A 19161-nucleotide genomic window follows, 5' to 3' on the forward strand; every position below is an offset into this window, starting at 1 on the left:
CTATCCTATGGTTGATGCAAAGATTAAATGGCATGATGGAGAACGAGAGATGGTAGTGTTAGAAATAAACTACCTAAGAGTTTTGATGCTGTTTTGTGTTCATGTTTCTCTACTTCTGAGCATGAAACTCCCCTCCCACAGATATCTTCTCTTCCCCACTCACCCCTATTTCTACCTGCAGTCCTTATTCCCTGTGAAAAAGGTCTGCTTTCTTTAAAGTTTTTTCAGAATTTCTCTACATTTTCTTTGGCATTACTTGTACTATAACCATGACTACCTAAATGCTTCTCTTAAATCTTTCAAAAGCTGAGCACTTTTACTTATCAACCCTGGAAAATTTTACAAGAAGAATTTTTAATTCCTGAGTCAAAACTGTATACAAAAAAACTTGACCCAAAAAGGGTAATGCATCCTGAAAAAGTTCACATCTAAAGATGAGGAATCCATAGAATGGTAGACATTTTCACACGGTTATAAGTCTTAGATGACCTGGAGACCATTCTAGGTCTCTTCTGTGCATTTATTAATATATTACTAATTAGACACTGACAACACAGGAAGAACAGTCTGGGGTAGTGAGAAAATTACCCTGCCAGAGCTTAATTCAGGTCCATCTCTGTCACTCACTCCTCCCTCCTAATGTGTGCTTCCTCAGATCTAAACTGGAAATGAAAATAGTACCTGCCTCTAGGATCACTGATGAAGGAATTAAATCACACAATGTGTATACAGCACTTAGCCTGTCATGCAGTAAGGGCTCAATAAGTATTAGTCATTATTATCACTATCACTGTCCCATCTTCCGAAGTTGCTATGAGGACTGAACGATACACACACATCAAGGACTGGCACCCTACGCCTGGTACAGGGTTCGTGCCAACAATCATCTTTTCTGTAAGATAAAGCCCTAATAATCTGATGATTCTACTAGAATTAAAGCTTACTTTGCTTTGAAAATTCTCGGAGACTATGCAAATAAATAATGGAACAACTCTCCAACAATGAAGAATTAAATTTTTTTTAAAGGAAAAGAAAAGGCACTGTTTTATTGGCATTTATGCCATTACAAATAAACTTTATCTAGGCATTTAATCAAGTTCCTAAAAGACCTTTTATTTTTTTTACAACAATTATTAGGAAACAATTAAAAGCAAATTCTTTCTAAAACCTTCTGTGATTAAGGCTTCTTTTATGTAGATACATAAATTAGTACAGAATGGGGTTTTACTTTATTCTGAACAATGATTTTACACTGAACAAAAAAATATGTCCTTCCTCAAGATCACTATCTGCTTCTTAAGAGTCAAAGTGGGGTTGGCTGGGCAACCCACCTCCTCCCAGGCCTTCCTCAGTGGGAGCAAGTGCCGGCTCTCAGGCCTTCGTTCTGTGCACGGCGGACTAGGCTCACTTGAAACTTGAATAAAAGGATTATAAGACAGTCCTGAGTGGAAGTTCTCTGTCACACTGGATCCTAAATCAGGAGAGTCCTGGAATTGCAGCCAGCCTCCTATCCTCATCTGACTCACTTAGAGGTTCCCAGGAGATGCCATTCTCAGACAGCTAGGACAATTTAAAGTTTCCTAAGTGTGGTTTGTACGCTGCGTCCCTCAGCCCTGAAGGGAGGAGAAAAGCCTTCCTGGGACAAAAGTGGGAAAGAAGGTACTGTCACAGCAGCAACCACCACTAAACCAACCATAAACCACCCAGCAGCCCCGAAACGCAACCAGGTGGTTTGGAGTAGAAAGGGGCTCACTGTTCTCCACCATCATGGCTGAGAAGGGCACTAGGACCAAGGGGAGGCGCTGCCTAGCCACCCTGCAACCCAATTAAAAGTCCTAGAGGAGGAGGAATGTGGGGGCTGAGCTAGGATTCAACCTCTGCACCCTAACCCCAGGTGCTGGGCCACCTCAGACTACCTGGCCACAATGTAAGTACAGGAAAGCAGACAGCCAGAGACCAGGTCCCCTGGCCCAAATGCTGGGAGCTGTAGCTGGCAGGCAGCAACACCAAGTCAGGAAGAAGGGGAAAGACCTTCTTCTGGACACAGAGGTGTCAGTGTACAACATATGGAAGTGTGTGGGCTATCAGAAAGCCCACAACAGAAAATGAATGCATGAAGTCCAGAAAGTACACCAACATCCAGACAATGGAATATTATTCAGCACTAGAAAAAAATGAGTATCAGGCCATGAAAAGACATGGAAGAACCTGAAATACACATTACTACGTGAAAGAAGGCAATCTGAAAAGACTAAATACTACATGATTTCAATTATATGACATTCTGGAAAAGGCAAAACTGTGGAGACAGTAAAAATAATCAACGATTGCCAGGAGTGTGCTTTTTTGCGGGGGGGGCAGGAAGCTGGGGGAGATACAGGAGGAATACAGGGGATTTTTAGGGCAGTGAAAATATACTGTGTGATAATATTATGATGGATAAATGCCATTGTACATTTGTCCAAACACACAGAATGTACCAAACCAAGAGTGAACCCTAAGGTAAACTATGCACTCGGGATAATTACGATGCATCAATGTAGGTTTATCAATCGTATCAAATGTACCACTCTGGTGGGGGATGCTGATAATGGGGAGGCTGTGCATGTGTGGGGGCAAGGAGTATAGATGGGAAATCTCTGTACCTTCCCTTCAGTTTTGCTGTGAACCTGAAAGTGCTCTAAGAAAATTAAGTCTTAAAGGAAAAAAAAAAAAAAAGTATGCCATTAGATTACAGATAAATCACAAGCAGCTGAGAGGTACAAAATGACAGAGAATCACAAGCTGAAGAATAACTTGAGTATTTATCAACTATATTAATAACTAACATACAAAATATCCAGTGATGTCTATGCTGGGTTTAAGTGTGCTGCTTTTAAAGCTTTAAGGATCCACCAACACACAAGCTCTTGGAGGACAGTTTGATGATATGATCAAAATTACAAATGCATATTCATTTTAATCATTAATTCCATTTTTAGGAATCTGTTCTATAGATATACACATAACTGTGCAGAGCTATTCATTAAAGCACTGTTTGTGACGGGTCAAGACTGGAAACAGATTAAATCAATCATGGCACATCTCACATAACAAAACTACCAACTACACGGCTTCCCTGGTGGCACAGTGGTTCAGAGTCTGCCTGCCAATGCAGGGGACACGGGTTCGGGCCCTGGTCTGGGAGGATCCCACATGCCGCGGAGCGGCTAGGCCCGTGGGCCACAAATGTTGAGCCTGCGCGTCTGGAGCCTGTGCTCCGCAATGGGAGAGGCCACGGTAGTGAGAGGCCTGTGCACCACGACGAAGAGTGGCCTGCTTGCCGCAACTGGAGAAAGTCCTCGCACAGAAACGAAGACCCAACACAGCCAAAAATAAATAAATAAATAAATACTAACTCCCAATTTCTGACATTAAAAAAAAAAACAAAAAACTAGCAACTACAGAAAGAGATAATAAGGAAGCTCTCCATGTGCTGCTGTGTACAGGTATGTAACCATGTGGACAGTATGCTGCCTCCAGTAAGAAGAAGGCAGGAAGGGGGCAAGGGAGCTAAGAATAGGCTGTCTGCTTGAAGAGATAAACTGTGGAGGAGAGCACAGGGAAGGAGGGGGGCTCTCACTCTACAGCTTTGTGTCCTCTGATTTTTGAACCATGTGAGTGAACTTCCTTTTAAAGAGATTGATTTTTAAAAGGCAGCCCCTGGGGTGTCCAGGCCCAGGTGATTAGCTTCAGCCTACGTGATAATATCTGAATTGCTTCCAGATGCTCCTGGTTCCAGTTGGAGTGTTTACGTTTGAGGATGAAATCTGAAATGGGTTCAATACTAGTTTAAAATGTTTTTAGTATTCAAATGAGCTTAAAAGGCAGGAAAATAAAAAGCACTTTAAAGAAGGATTTTACAAAAATAATATTTTTTTCCTAAAGAAATGTGACAAATCTACATATCATATTTTGTACCCAACACAGTAGTAAGGTACACGTTGCTCGCGTCAGGAAAGCTGACATTATTTCAATGTACTTCAAAAAACATTAGTTGGCTGTCAGGTCTTGTAGCTTCCAGCACACCAATGAAGAAACCTCTAATAAAAGGATTCTGTTACCCACTACTGGGCATATACCCTGAGAAAACCATAATTCAAAAAGAGACATGTACCACAAAGTTCACTGCAGCACTATTTACAATAGCTAGGACATGGAACCCACCTAAATATCCATAAACAGATGAATGGATAAAGAAGATGTGGCACATATATACAATGGAATATTACTCAGCCATAAAAAGAAATGAAATTGAGTTATTTGTAGTGAGGTGGATGGACCTAGAGTCTGTTATACAGAGTGAAGTAAGTCAGAAAGAGAAAACAAGTACCATATGCTAACACATATATATGGAATCTAAAACAAAAATGGTTCTGATGAACCTAGGGGCAGGACAGGAATAAAGACGCAGATGTAGAGAATGGACTTGAGGACACAGGGAGGGGGAAGGGTAAGCTGGGACAAAGTGAGGGAGTAGCATTGACATATATACACTACCAAATGTAAATAGCTAGTGGGAAGCAGCCGCATAGCACAGGGAGATCAGCTTGGTGCTCTGTGACCACCTAGAGGCGCGGGATAGCGAGGAGGTGAGGGAGGTGCAAGTGGGAGGGGATAGGGTGATATATGTATACATATAGCTGATTCACTTTGTTATACAGCAGAAACTAACACAACATTGTAAAGCAATTATACTCCAATAAAGATGTTTCCAAAAAAAAAAGATTGTTAAAAATCAGAGCTTGTGACAAAGGAAGTGATGATTGGACACCACACTAACACACAATCATATTTTCCCATCTTTGGACGACACCTCTAAGTTAATTTACACTTTGTTCAAATCATTCTTGATAGAGGTCTAAAGGTTTTGCAATAGGAATTAACCAAAACTCCAGTTCTCACCATTTAACAGATTCCTCTAACCACAAATAGTAAAGATGTTTTGCTTTGGATCTGATTTACTTTTAAACTAGTTTTTCTTTTAATTTTTAAATTTATTATTTATTTATAAATTTATTTATTTAATTTATTTTTGGCTGCATTGGGTCTTCATTGCTGCACTCAGGCCTTCCCTAGTTGTGGCAAGCGGGGGACACTCTTCATTGTGGAGTGTGGGCCCCTCACTGCGCTGGCCTCTCTTGTTGCGGAGCACGGGCTCCAGGCACGCGGGCCTCAGCAGTTGTGGTGCGCAGGCTCACTAGTTGTGGCACGTGGACTCAGCAGTTGTGGCACACAGGCCCAGCTGCTCCACGGCATGTGGGATCCTCCCGGACCAGGGCTCGAATCCACGTCCCCTGCATTGGCAGGCAGACTCTCAACCGCTGTGCCGTCAGGGAAGCCCAGTTTTTTGTTTTAAAAATAATATATTTATGTTTTTTAAAAAAGCATTTGGAAGACTATAAAGTGAAAGTGGAGAGCCCCCAGCCCCCCACTCCCAAGGAAAACAATTTTCAGGGATTTCCTTCTGAAAATACCCTATGGACACATTAGTATATATCTTTTTTTTTTTTTTTTTTTGCTGTACGCGGGCCTCTCACTGTTGTGGCCTCTCCCATTGTGGAGCACAGGCTCCGGATGCGCAGGCTCAGCGGCCATGGCTCATGGGCCCAGCTGCTCCGCGGCATCTGGGATCTTCCCGGACCGGAGCACGAACCCGTGTCCCCTGCATCGGCAGGCGGACTCTCAACCACTGCGCCACCAGGGAAGCCCAGTATATATCTTTTTACCTCTAAAAAGGATCTAATTATCATTTCTGTTCTCCATCCTGACTTTTTATTTAACGATTCTCAAACTTATCTTCCATCTTAAATACCCATCACTCTCCCTCCCCAGATTTACAATGGCAAAGGACTCAGCTACTCCTCTTCTGAAGGACTTCTGGGTCACCTTTAGTGTTCTGCAATATCTAGATTAATTAACTAAATTAATAAAAAGGTCTGGAATTAACATGAATATTCTTAGAAGTCCTACCAAGCAAGAGATTGATTTTTACCTTATCTATTGTACTTGGCATACAAGTAGGTTGTTAAGCTACAGACATTTGTATGTCAACTAATAACGTGGTTAATAAAAACCACAGGTTTAAAGCATCTTTTCCAGAAGCTGGGAAACCATAAACAGAACTTTGGTGTGAACCATGGTCCAATGACGTGCAACATGATGACAGTAACAAAACCTCTAATACTCTTCAAGATGAAATTACTTTTTAGAACTTCAATTCTTCCTATTTACAAACTGTTGAAAAAACACAAAAATCATTCTGTTTTATTTAAGTACAGCACCAAAACATTTTACCATTTAAAAAAAAAAGGATTTTTAGAATGAAGCCTGCTCTTCAAATATTAATACTTCCTACAGCTCTCAGATATTTATCAGTCTGAAATGCACCTATAGTGGAACAATATATATAACATGTCACTTTGGGAAGAAGGAGTAAAAAGAGACAGCCTGTGCTTACATACACAGCATATGTCTAGCATGATATACAAGAAACACTAGTTGCCTGTGGGGAGGGGAACTGGGTGACTCTGTAAACAGGAAAGGAAGGCTTTTCACTAAAGTCTTTTGTACTTTTTGGAACCCTATGAACACGTCATCCAGTCAAAAGAATTAAAAAAAAAACTTTTTAAAGAAGAATTACCTGTTGATACAAAAATTTCCTAATATCTTAAATAAGAACACTACAGCTGACCCTTGAACAAGGGTTTGAACTGCACAGGTCCACTTATACATAGATTTTTTTTTTCAATAGTAAATAGGGAGGTCCCACGAATATGGAGAAACCGGTATACAGAGGGCAAGTTATATGTGGATTTTTGACTGCAGGGAGGGTTGGCGCCCCTAATCCCCACGTCGTTCAAGGGTCAACTGTAGTTCTGATTCTTAAGCTGCTTTTTGTGGGGTCTTTTCCCTCCCACAAATAGGGTTTGGGAAGAGAGAAAGCAGTTGTCAACTCTCCCTGCAGGTATGAACTTAGATGGAAAAATATACCTTGGAAAAAGATGATATAGCCTCTAGAGAACAAATCACAGTCACTTCCTCCAACTACCCTGGATGTGATGGGCTTCTAAAATTTTGTATTGTTTTTTAAGCTCTAAAAGGATGGTCTGGACTCCCTGGTCAGACACTGCAGGCTCTCCATGACTTTACCTTGCCTTCAGACACCCAGCCTGACTCCCCCTGCTAGTATGTCCTACAATGAGCTCCAGTGCCCTTCCTCTAAGAAGTTTCCCTGACCACCCAGCCTGAAGCATCTGGTTCCTTCCCATCACAACACTGATTTCAGTTCGCAAATAGACAGGCATTGGTGGGGCTGCTGGACTGCCTGCCCACACCACTGCACTCTGAGTTCCAAGAACACAGGGCCCCCACTGATATCACCACAGCCCAAGAGTGTCCCATACATAATAAGCACATATAAATAATTTGAATTATATAAGCGTTTTAATATTTGTTGAATAAAAGAATAGATAAATAGTGGTAGAGTTGAGACTAGAGCTCAGGCCCACCCAACTTCTCAGCACAGGACATCAGTAGTGTCCACATCTAAGAGGCAAGACCACGCTGCCTCTAAATGGTAGCCTGTTGAATGTAAAACAAAAACAAAACTGACTTTTTGCAAAAAGTTTACACGCTCAAAAGTGTATACCTCCAGACCTCCACACTTGCTGTTTATGCTGTTCCCTATGCCTGGAATAGCACCTCACCCCGACTCCTGTTCATCCTCAGGTCTCAGTCACCTCCCCCAGAAGGCCTTCCAAGACCCTTAAGAAAAGACTCTGTCCTATGCCCCAATCATGGACCTCCTCTCCAAGGTACTCGGTCACAGCTCACTATAGCTGTCTCCCATGAAGGCAGACCCTGGACCTGCTGTGTCCCCACCACTAGATCTCCAGGACTGACATCACAGTGTAACAAATATTTTCTACATGACTGAAAAATCCTATATCTAAACCAATGAGTATTTTTGAAAATGCTTTCCATCTTTACAAGTTGGTCCCTTTAAAGGGACTTTGCCCTTTAGGTCATAAATATCTTAAAAGAACACTCTAGACAAATGAGGTAAGTAAATATACTCAGGGCTGTGCTGTCCAACACAGCAGCCAATAGCCACATGTGGCTATTAACATTTACATTAATTACAATTAAATAAAATTTAAAATGTAGCTCCTGACTCACATTAGTAATAGTTCAAGTACTCACTAGCCACAAGAGCCTAGAGGATCCAGTACTGGGAGTGTGGGTCTAGAACATGGCCATCATCACAGAAAGTTCAGCTGGACTTAGTATCAGGAGAACACTAGCATTTCAAACAAAGGAAATGTCCAAACTCACTCTTACCATTGAGAAGGAACCCATTTTTCCTTAACTTTCAAAGATTAAGAAAGTCACCAGTGTGAGCTAAAACACTGAATTATCACTAAAATAAGTTTTAGCTCACCAGTGTGAGCTAAAAATCACTGAATATGATTTTCTCAGATCTTTAAAAGAGAAGTTCAACTCTGGGCAGGTTGTGCTCTTCAAACAAAAACCAATCCCAGAGTAGTAAAGGCACAACCAAAATAACACAAAAATCTATCAATACTTTATGCCTTGTTGCTTTCAATAAAAATTACTGATTAAATAAAATGTAAGTAAGATTTAATGTTAGGGGCAAAAATTCTTTGTCCGCCATGGGGTGATTTTTACTAGCAAAATCCATAAATCACCACACCTAAAATATCTAGGAGACTGGAAAAACAGTAAACTCCAACTGAAGCAACTTCCTATTGTAGAATCTGTAGAAAGAGAAAATCCCCACAATACAGGGAGGAGCTGAATCCATTCCTTTCAAGGTCAGTGGTAGCTGAATCAGAGGAAATTAAATTTCACTGCTCTTTCTTTCAACCAATTAACCTGACTAAACTGGATAGTGATTCAAAGGCCATTTTCTCCCCTGTTTGCTAAAAAAGAAAGACCATTTTTATAGCTTCTCCATGTTCACTTTTCCTTTTTCACTAAGTCCTAACCTAAATCAAGTCCCTGTTCTGAAACAATACGGGAAACACAGTTCCGTTTAGACTTCAATTTTCCAATAAAGAACAGTTTTTAACTTCAAACACAGACTGAGTAAAGTGTGTCAAACTCCTACCCATTTTGTGGGATTCCTGAATCTCAGCCTCTAATTCATCCCTTTGCAAGCTGGTACTGAGACTGCACCAGCCCTGGTGCTCCACGTGGAACAGGAAGGGGAAACATCTTCCTGTGTACTCAGCAAGAAACGTCCATGGATCTGGTTCTGGGTCAGACCCCTCACCTACATCAGTCCCATCCTCACCAGCCCAAGGGTAGGTGATGTATAGTACTTTCCCACAATGATACAATAATAATAGCCGCTGCAACCGGCTATATGCCAGGAACCACAGAAGTCCAATATGCAAAGCTAACCAAAGTGAGAAGAAATGGAAAATTCTAGGGGGGGAAAACATCCCTTTTAGAGATGAGACTCACCCTCCCCAACGAAGTTCTAATGTAAAGTCACTGGCCCAAGGCACAGAGCTGATGAGCTGGAAGCTGAAATCCAGTGTCCACTGAGTGGAGGCCAGGGCTCCTTCCTCACTACCTGTATCCCAGTATAAAAAGCTCTGACATTTCCTTCAACTCTGAGTCATGGTTAGAAGGTTCTACTTTTAATCAAGTGACAAACACTCAAAATATTTTAATCCAAAGGAACTGGGTCAAACGCATACAGTCCATAACTGTCAAAGAAAACCCCAATTATTTGATATATTTCTATAGTTCCTGAGTGTTATCATTCAGTTTGTTATCAAATACCAAAATCCACTTTATTCAAATATTGTTCAAGCCTCATTCTACAGGCTATCAGAAGAAACAGTAGCTTATTTTTCTTGCTATTTCATTGGTTATTCTAAGTACAAAATTAAAACACATATAGATGGTACAGTTTTTATAAGGAAAATTCAAAATATTTGGGGGCAGTGCAAAGGGAAGCTTTTGAAATATAAAAATATTTTGCAGGACTTCCCTGGTGGCACAGTGGTTAAGAATCCACCTGTCAATGCAGGGGAGATGGGTTCGAGCCCTGGTCCAGGAAGATCCCACATGCCGTGGAGCAACTGAACCCAGACACCACAACTACTGAGCCTGCGAGCCACAACTACTGAAGCCCACGCGCCTAGAGCCCATGCTGCGCAACAGGAGAAGCTACCGCAATGAGAAGCCTGCATACCGCAACAAAGAGCAGCCCCCGCTTACCGCAACTACAGAAAGCCTGTGCACAGCAACAGTGACCCAATGCAGCCAAAAATAAATAAATTAATTAAAATAAATCTAAAAAAAAAATTTTTGCTTTACAACAGAATTGTATAATCCCGTTAAACAGCTACAACTATTAAGAAACACCTACTATATACACAGGTGTATTAGAAAGACTGGCAAATTAAGAGATCTTCAAAGAGCAGCAGACGGGACATCTAGAAATAGGAAAGTCGGGTTTAACCGAGTGAAAATTTCTTCAGCATTAGATTTTACTATTCTTAGTGATGGTTCAACTAAACATTCTTTTGATTAATGGAAATGAAACATGGGGGAAAACGTTACACGGGATGATATCCAAGGTCTTTCTAAGGGTAAGGTTTTAAAAGAAAGGAATTTGACTTCTAGACATAGAGCTCAAAAATAGCCTCACTTCCCAAATTTAGAACAAGAAAACACCCTGAAGGCAGATTTTTCAAAGTCAGCAACATTCTGCATATTGTCTAAGAACTTGGGGAAAAAAAAAAAAGCCACTTTTGCTTACTTCCATGCCTTTCCTAAAGATACCCTCCCACCCCAATCTGTGATTCACATCTCTTCAAGTCAAAGCTCGAGGTGGGCAACCTTGCACATGGCTCTTTTCCGGCACTACTGTCAGCAAATCACAGCCCCCACAGAAAGGTGGACACGCAAAAGCCCCCAACAGACACTGGTGCAAGCACTGACTTCCTGCATCAATGACTTGCTGCAATGTGACAATCCTGAAAGCTAAGCTTAGACTGAATTGGGAAAGTATGGCATCCCCTCCCCCAATTTATGCAAGAGCTGTGGATGCCACAGCAGGCCAGGGGAGCCCATCAGGCATGGGACAGTCTTCTGATAAGGGACGTGCCACTAAGGAAAGGCCTCAGAGTGGGCTCAGCGAACACTGGGCACACGTAATGGAAACCAGAGGGCATGGCCAGGAGCCTGAGAGCTTCTAAGAGACCATCTTGGACAACCTGAGAGGACTAGATGCAAGCCATGGGCTGAGATCACACCCACGGAGACGAAACTCTCTGAGTAGCCAGAGTGCTTTTCCCCACGCACAGAAGGCACAGAAGCCCAGCAGACTTCCCCAACTGCCTGGCTCCTTGCTCTGGCTCAGTGAGAGAAGACCAGGGGGCACCACAGAACAGGAGTACTAAGGCCCTGCCTCAGGTGCCACCTCCACTTGGACACCCAGCCCTGGGCTTATGCACATGGGGCATTCAGTAAACACTGGGTGAATAAATGAAGCCTTCTTCAATTGCCCTTTCTGACTCCTGCATTTGGGCACCTGACTGCATTTTATATTCTTTTCTCAAGTTTTGCCTCTATGTCTTATCTTTGTCAACATAGTTCTAAGCTACTTGAAGGCATCACCAGAATCCTTTGTACACTGCTACTGCATAAGGGGTACCTCAGACTGAACTGTAATATACACAGTAAAGAAACAGAATCACATATTTGTTTGCTGCTTAAACAGTCCATGAAATACACTTCAAAATTAGTAAGAATTTTCAGAACATACCATAGTGCCTACGTTTTTGCAATTTTAAAATTTCATGGCCATCGTGTTCCTACAAAAAAATACAATTGAAAATGGAGGCAAAAATCAATAGTATTGGGCTTCCCTGGTGGCACAGTGGTTGAGAGTCCGCCTGCCGATGCAGGGGACACGGGTTCGTGCCCCGGTCCAGGAAGATCCCACATGCCGCGGAGTGGCTGGGCCCATAAGCCATGGCCGTTGAGCCTGTGCATCCGGAGCCTGTGCTCTGCAACGGGAGAGGCCACAACAGTGAGAGGCCCGCGTACCGCAAAAAAATTAATTAATTAATTAATTAATTAAAAATAAAATAAACAGTATTGATTAAAGAACTCCTGGCTATATACTGAATGTGCTACACTACAAAAAGATCTGCCTGCTTGTGCGCCTTTGTGGACACGCATACATGGCTACTACTGTTTCCAGAACCATCAGCAAACGTGGCTACCAGGGTGCACCCACTCTCCCCTGTCAGGACGGTGCTGGCACCAGGCACTGAGCACTCACTCCAGACCAGGCACTTCTCACACAGCATCTCATTCCACCTTCACCATCACCCTTGGAGATGGGGATGGTCATCCTCTCTTTTTCACAGATGAGGAAACTAAGGATCTTCAGAGCACCAGTCCCACATTACATCAGGGTCACAAACTGCAGCCTGAGGGCCAAACCACCTGGCTGCCGGTTTTTGTAATGAGAGTTTTTCTAGTTTTACTGGCACACAGCTGCACACATCCGTGTACATATTGTCCAGAGCTGCTTTCACACCAAAATGGCAGCACTGAGTTAGCTGCAGCAGAGACCTTGTGGCCTGCAATCTGAAATTATGTCCTCTGACCCTTTACAGAAAAAGCTTGCTGACCCATGTATTCGGGAATGGTGCAAACTGCAAGCCCCTCTCTCCAAGCCTCACAGCCCATCAGCAAACTAAGGCTGGGAGGGCCCGCAAGAAAGTGCCTCGGCTATGACCAATTTCTTGTGAGCACAAAACCTCTGTTGAGCAACATCTCTTCACGTGCCCTTGGAATATACTTGAAATGCTGGTCTGAATGAGATAAAGAGGTAGTGTCCTGACTAATGTTACCCCAAGAACTAAAATGGCTTAAAGCAAGCTTTTCTAATCTTCAAAACTCACAATAAGGAACATTTCATCTTAACACGGGAAGGTATACTTTGGCAAAATCATTTTAAACTATTTTGTTCTCAAACACATTAAGTAAAAACACAAAGCTGGCACTTATGTAGCCCCAAATAATCACTTTGTCACACAACTATCAATAGAATGGCACAAGTCAGAAGTTGTAAAAATACAGGCTAACAATGTAAGCATCAACTTCCAATAGTAGGATTAAGCCTAAGTCCCTTTACAAGCCATTCTCAATTATGTTTGAGAATTACAGAATCAAATTCAAGCTTTAAACAGCAGTGATTCTCAATCTTTTGCTCTACTGTGAAGGCTCCCTTGGTGGGATTCATACTTACCTGCCATCCCCAAGGAACTTCAAATGAGGCCACTGTTCTCACCGCTCTCACAGTTATTCAAAAATCCCTACTCTCCTACTAAGTAAAAGCTAAGCAAGTCATGAAAAGCCCTAGAAGTCTCTACAAAAACTCACATTTCCTAGTTAGCCAGAACTTAGTAACGAGATGAAATAACCTAACTGGTCCTCAATTACCCACTGCAATAAACAAGAACGTTAAGACCAGTATAGGCCTTGAATAACACCCTGCTGCACCAGAATGAGAGGGAGGGGGGAGCTCCTACCCCAGGCCCCTAATAGGAAGAACACTCTCCTGTTCCATAGCTGCTGACAAACCTTCCCTACAGGGACTTAATTCACTTGCTGGAGTTATGCTACTGAAACTTAGCTGCTGACAAACTTTCCCTACAGGGACTTAATTCACTTGCTGGCGTTATGCTACTGAAACTTGCTAAGTACTGTAGTCTCCCAGGTCCATGATTGAAGTAAATTCCATGTTTATCGATGTAGATTTATAAGATGAATTTATCGATTTACTTTAACGATCTAGGTTTGATTCTGGTTTTTACCCTTTATGTTATTTTGGGCAGATCACCTCTCTTAAGTCTGGTTCCTCAACTGGAATTGGCAGGAACAGTATCTTCCCTTCCTGCCTCACAGGTTGCTGTGAGGACCAAACTGAGATGATGGGGAGAAAAGCACTCCGATATGTAAACCTAAAAGGTCACCATTTTGCCGTAAAAGGTATTTCGGTTGGTAACAGTATTTACACCAAGTTTCTTTAAATATAGTTTTCTCTTGCACTTAAAGGGATTCACAGTATAAAATGTAACCACAACTGCTTAGGGACATTTATACAGCACAGGATGAAACATACCTGTGTTCAACTTTCAAAAGGCAGTCCTACAAAACTTTTTTATAGTATATCTGTTGAACATAAATTTGGCTTCAATAAAGCTGACCAAAAAAGGTCTACTGCTTGCCTAGATATTTATTTGTTCCGCGCTGTTAAATCATGAATCCCTGCTGCTGAAAGACACTAATATGCTGGTTTAATTTGGATATATTAAATAAAAAAGTTTCCAAAACACACACTGGTAACACAAAATCCTACTTCTCATAAAGGGTGCCAAGTAAAGGAAGATGACATTTGTAAAAAAGCGTTTACACCTTCAATGTAAAACAAGAAAATGCTTCTTCAACAACATCTGATACCATCAAATTCTGTGCCACTCCAGAAGAAAGGTTGGGGTTGGGTGAAAAGTACTGCTTTTCCTTCTTCCTCTTGTTACCTTCCTTTGGGGTACATTCCCTATTTCTGCATCAGCTCTGCATGCTCTCCTCAGAAACCTTCCCTGACCTCCCCAGCCTGCACTGATCTCTCCCATCTGTCTCTGGTGGCAATGACATTTATCAGACATGCCGCCTTACCTCACTCGAGTGCATGCACATACACACTCCCCCTGCAGGCAGCATCCTGGCTGGTAACTGCCTTACCTTACTGGAGTGTACACACATACAAGCGCCCTGCAGGCAGCATCCTGGCTGGTAAGCGCCCCAGCATCAGGTGTACTATTCTGCCCCTCCCGCACACCCGCCCCGGGACTCAGCTGACACTGATGGCTCCACAGGCCAGTCCCCAGAGAAATGCACTGCATCGTGACAGTCCAAGTCACTCTTGTTTCTCAGGCCACCAAGGCCGCCTCCTTCTCCTCCTAACCCTTCAGCTCTTCCCATGCAGAGCTCCCCTCCCTCAAATTTTACCACATGAGCATGGAACATACCTTGCTCTGCCTGGCCCAATTTTATCCTAGAAGCCAAAAACACACCTCCCCTCACTAAAATGACGCTGTCTCTCTCAAGAATGTTATTCCCAGGTCTCTCCCCACTTTTCCACCTAACCAAAGGCTTTCACTCCTTTGACTAGTGTAATGTAATTGCTTTAGTTCTTTATTGGCTTTAATATACATCCTTAAGATCTCTGTTTTAGACTAGTAGTTATAGGAGACAAGGTTTTACCTTTTTTAATATGCTCAATGATGACCCCTTCTGTGGCCTACCACGCTAACGGACCCTCTCACAATAATGTGATGGTGATGATGTGCAACCAAGGACCCAACATAAATATGATGGTGAACTTATTCTTTGGATTATTTAAACAGAACTGTTAAAAACTGACTTTTTTGTTCCACATTTATAAAAGAGCCCCAATGTCTTACAAGGATCAAAATTGGAAAAGGGGAAAAAAGTGGTCAAGAATAGAAAATCCTTTCTGATAAACTTTGTTGTGATTAGCAGCACATTAAGTAAATATGTGACCGTCCAATAACAGAACTACCCAAAAGCCAATCCTTTGGGCACCATCTTGGAAACAGCTGAAAGTATATAGTGGGACAAGCCTTTTTGTTACGTGTCATGTTACTAATTTGTCCTTCTTCATAAAACAAAATCTACAATAACCTCATTCAACAACAGAAAAGCTGCAAAGCCATTCAAAAGTTACCAGTTTCAAAGGACAAGCTTCAAGGCTGAACTTGTCTGGTACGATCTATGTTTCATATGATTAAAGATTTTTCACTCAAACATGCCAAGATTAATGAAGCAAAGGAGATCTATTCTGCAGTAAAATCATAAGTTTTTTTCAGGCAGTAAAATCAGAGTATTTAAATCTTGGTTGTTCCCACATTTCTCACTTCAGATAAGCCAATTTTACAAAATTAACATCAAACTCAACTCCTTATCAGTTTTTAGAAAGAGTATTATTAGTGACTTATATAGCGTGAGACTTACTGATTCCTCCCCACTGTTTAACAAATTTATTTCAACCAGACAAGAATCTTCTCATGACTGATTTGTTTTTAAAAAAAATTGTTTCCCTCACTTCTACTTTAACTAACAGTCTAGGAATTGTATTAAAACTGAAGCCACAAAATTCAAGTTTTGTTTCAACAGTAGAAATAGATTTTTAGACCACTAGTATAAAAACACTAGCGGTCAGTCCCAGAAATATTTGCACAAGCTGAACAGCTGTGTCTACTGCAAATCTGAAGGCATTGCTGCAGCAATATAATTCAATTTGGACCCATTCATTATAAACTGATTTTCAGATGCTGCTACTCAAGACCGTAGTGGAGAAACGCAAGCTGCGCTGGGAATCAAATCATTCACAGCAGCGCACAAGTTTTTATTTTACTGCAAAGGAGAGTTCTGAAAGAGGAAATACAACTAGTTCATAATGCTACCGTGAACCAGCCCAGAAGAAGCTAGCATTATTAAATGAACAGAAAACTAAAATACTTCTCTTAAGTAACTGACATGATTACCTAAGGAAGTTTCCAAGGAAGCTGCTTAAAAGAATGATTTATTCAGTACCCTGATAAAAAATTTTTTGGGAAAAAATGTAATTCCTACATTCCTGAACATAATTTTTTAATATATATCTACACGGTAAAAACAACACAAGCGCCCTTGGAGACTGCAGCTCAGATGAATCTGCTATTTAACTTTCTTCCGAAGTCATACAAGTGAAATTAAACACTCCACAGCAACTTTCATGACATCTTGCTAACGAAGTTTGGGGTTGTGAAAAATGTAATGACTTAGGTGACCAGCAACAAGAGTTTTCAAAATAACTACTAAGCATTTTCCCAATAAGCACATTCCAAGTAACTTCTAAGTCGTAACTCACAGGCTGGCTGCTGCTAGGAGTGTCTTCTGGTCGCAGCCTTGTGAATGTGTTACCAATTCAGAAAACACTTCGGGTCCCCTTTCGGCTGCACTATTTTCTTTTCTCACCAGCAAACCTACCCTCCGCTGACATCCCTCCAGACAGCCACGCGTGTGTCGACACACGGCGGCAGAGGGAGGGGTACGGAATCACCACGCAGAATAGACACGCTCCACTTTACTTTTTCTCGCTGGAAGTACCACTCGGTCTCCACGCGAGGAGGGTTCACCAACTCCGGGCGATCCGAGCGCACCCGGGCATGTGTTGCCCTACTCGGGCCCCATAACAGTCTTCCGACAAACTTCCCCCTCTGCGGCGCGGGTCCCGGGGAAGGGGCTGCGCGGTCCTCCGCTGAGTTCGGGTCCCCCAGGGGCACTCACCTCCAGGTGGGGCTGACAGCGACCCCCCAGGGCCCCTACCCCCGGCCCGGCCCCCTCCTCACCTGTGCTGTCATTCGCCGAGAAGCCTGGCGAGCTGAGTTTGGCTCGTTTGGGGTTGGGCGGTCCGTCCAGCAAGTTTTCGGCCATTTTCACCTGCTCGCGAAAACAGCCCCGAGCGCGGGCCGCGGGGTCGGAGAGGGCTCCGGGGCGGGGGTCGGCGCCAGCCCCGACCGGCTGCGAGGGGAGAGGAGCGAGCCGCGAGCCGCGCGAGCCGCGAGCCGCGAGCGAGCGCCGAGGGAGAGGGAGGGCGCAGGGCCGGGTGGGGGAGGCGGCGGCCAAATCTCAGCCACAGCAACAGCGCCCCGCAGCGCTCACCGCCCGCCCCCGGCCGCCGCCGCCGCCGCCGCCGCCGCCGCCGCCGGCCGCGGCCCCCTCATCCCCTGCCCGCCTCCCGAGCGCGACACTCCGCGGCGGGGGCGCCCCGGCGGCCCGGCGGTGCCCCCGGGCCCGGCTGGCAGCGACGGCGCCCGGCCGGGCGGCTCAGGCAGTACCCGGGAACATGGTGCCGCCGCCGCGCCTCCGCCTCGCTCCCCCCCCGCGCCCCACTTAATTAATTCGCTCGCGGCCCGACGACCGGGGGGCTCCGGGCTCCGCTCCCCGCCCGCGGCCCACCGCCGCCGCCGCCGTGAGGAAAAACAATGCGCGAAGCGGGGCCGCCGCCGCCGCGGCCCCCCCACCCCCCGTTCCGCCGCCGCCGCCGCCGCCGCCGCCGCTGCCGCCGCCGCCGCCGCCGCCGCCGCCGCGGCTCCGGGAGGCCGAGCCGAGAGGCGAGCGGGGCCGCCGGACCGGGCGCCGAGGACCGGGCGGAGCGGGCCGGCCGGGCGGAGCGGGGTGCGCGGGCGGTTGTGGGGCCCGGGACCGGCGGGGCCGAGTAGATCGCGCTCGAAGCCCCGGTCGGGTCCGCGACAAGATGGCGGCTGTTGATTCCTCAATTAAAAAAAAAAGAAAGTTTTTTTTCTTCTCTTTCCAGAGCCTGAACGGGGAGGGGGAGGGGGCGGGGCACGCCGGTGCGTCACCCCCCCCGAGGCGTCACCACGCACGGCCCCCGCCCCGCCCCCTCCACCTGCGCCTGCCGCAGCGGAAAGAGCCGAGCACGCTCGGACGGAAAGGGCCGAAGATGCGGTCGCTGTGCGTCGTGCCGCCGGGTGGCGGGGCTGCTGGGCTGCCTGGCGGGGGCCGGGCCTGCGGGACGCCGAGCGCCGGGCATCGCCGCCACTTTTGTTCTGACGGTGACTGGGCGGCGAGGGCTCTGGCTACGACCTGGTCGCGAGCCGGGCCCCCAGGCGCGGAGTCGGCGCCGGCCGGGCCCGCCTGTTCCGCAGGGCGACTCTGCCAGGTCCCGGCTCCTCACGCCCCTGCCCCGCGACCCTCCTCCGCGACCAGGCCTGGCCACTTCCCCTCTCCGGATGCCATCGATGTGTCGTGGCCTCTGCAGGTTACATACTGCTCTCGGGTCCGCCTGCGAGCGGGTGCAGATGGGGAAACTGAGGCAGGAAGTGGCAGGGCCGGAATTCGAACTCCCCCACGTGAAGTGAGGGGGGCGCAAGACTCCTGAGCCCCTGTTCCCCAGCCCGATGAGATGGGGTCACCTGCATCGGGAGTTGGTGAGCGCTGCCTCCCAGACGGACGCGCTCAGCCTGCGCCCGGCCC

At 45.1% G+C, this 19161-nt stretch overlaps 1 protein-coding gene across 5 annotated transcripts in view; it reads right to left on the reverse strand.

Annotated features, from left to right (window-relative positions):
- Window positions 1-17814, reverse strand: part of CREBBP (CREB binding protein) — a 131595-nt gene extending 113781 nt beyond the window's left edge. For 4 of the 5 annotated variants that reach the window (XM_033428928.2, XM_033428930.2, XM_004270237.4 and 1 more), the window contains exon 1: window positions 17514-17811. In XM_033428928.2, the coding sequence (XP_033284819.1) occupies window positions 17514-17598 (85 nt within the window). In that variant the 5' untranslated portion in view covers window positions 17599-17811. Of the gene's footprint in view, window positions 1-17513 lie in introns of all 5 variants that reach the window. The other variant, XM_033428929.2, reaches the window with a different exon arrangement.
- Window positions 17815-19161: the final 1347 nt, after the last annotated feature.

The sequence above is a fragment of the Orcinus orca genome, chromosome 16, assembly GCF_937001465.1.
Source record: "Orcinus orca chromosome 16, mOrcOrc1.1, whole genome shotgun sequence".
NCBI classification, from domain to species: domain Eukaryota; kingdom Metazoa; phylum Chordata; class Mammalia; order Artiodactyla; family Delphinidae; genus Orcinus; species Orcinus orca.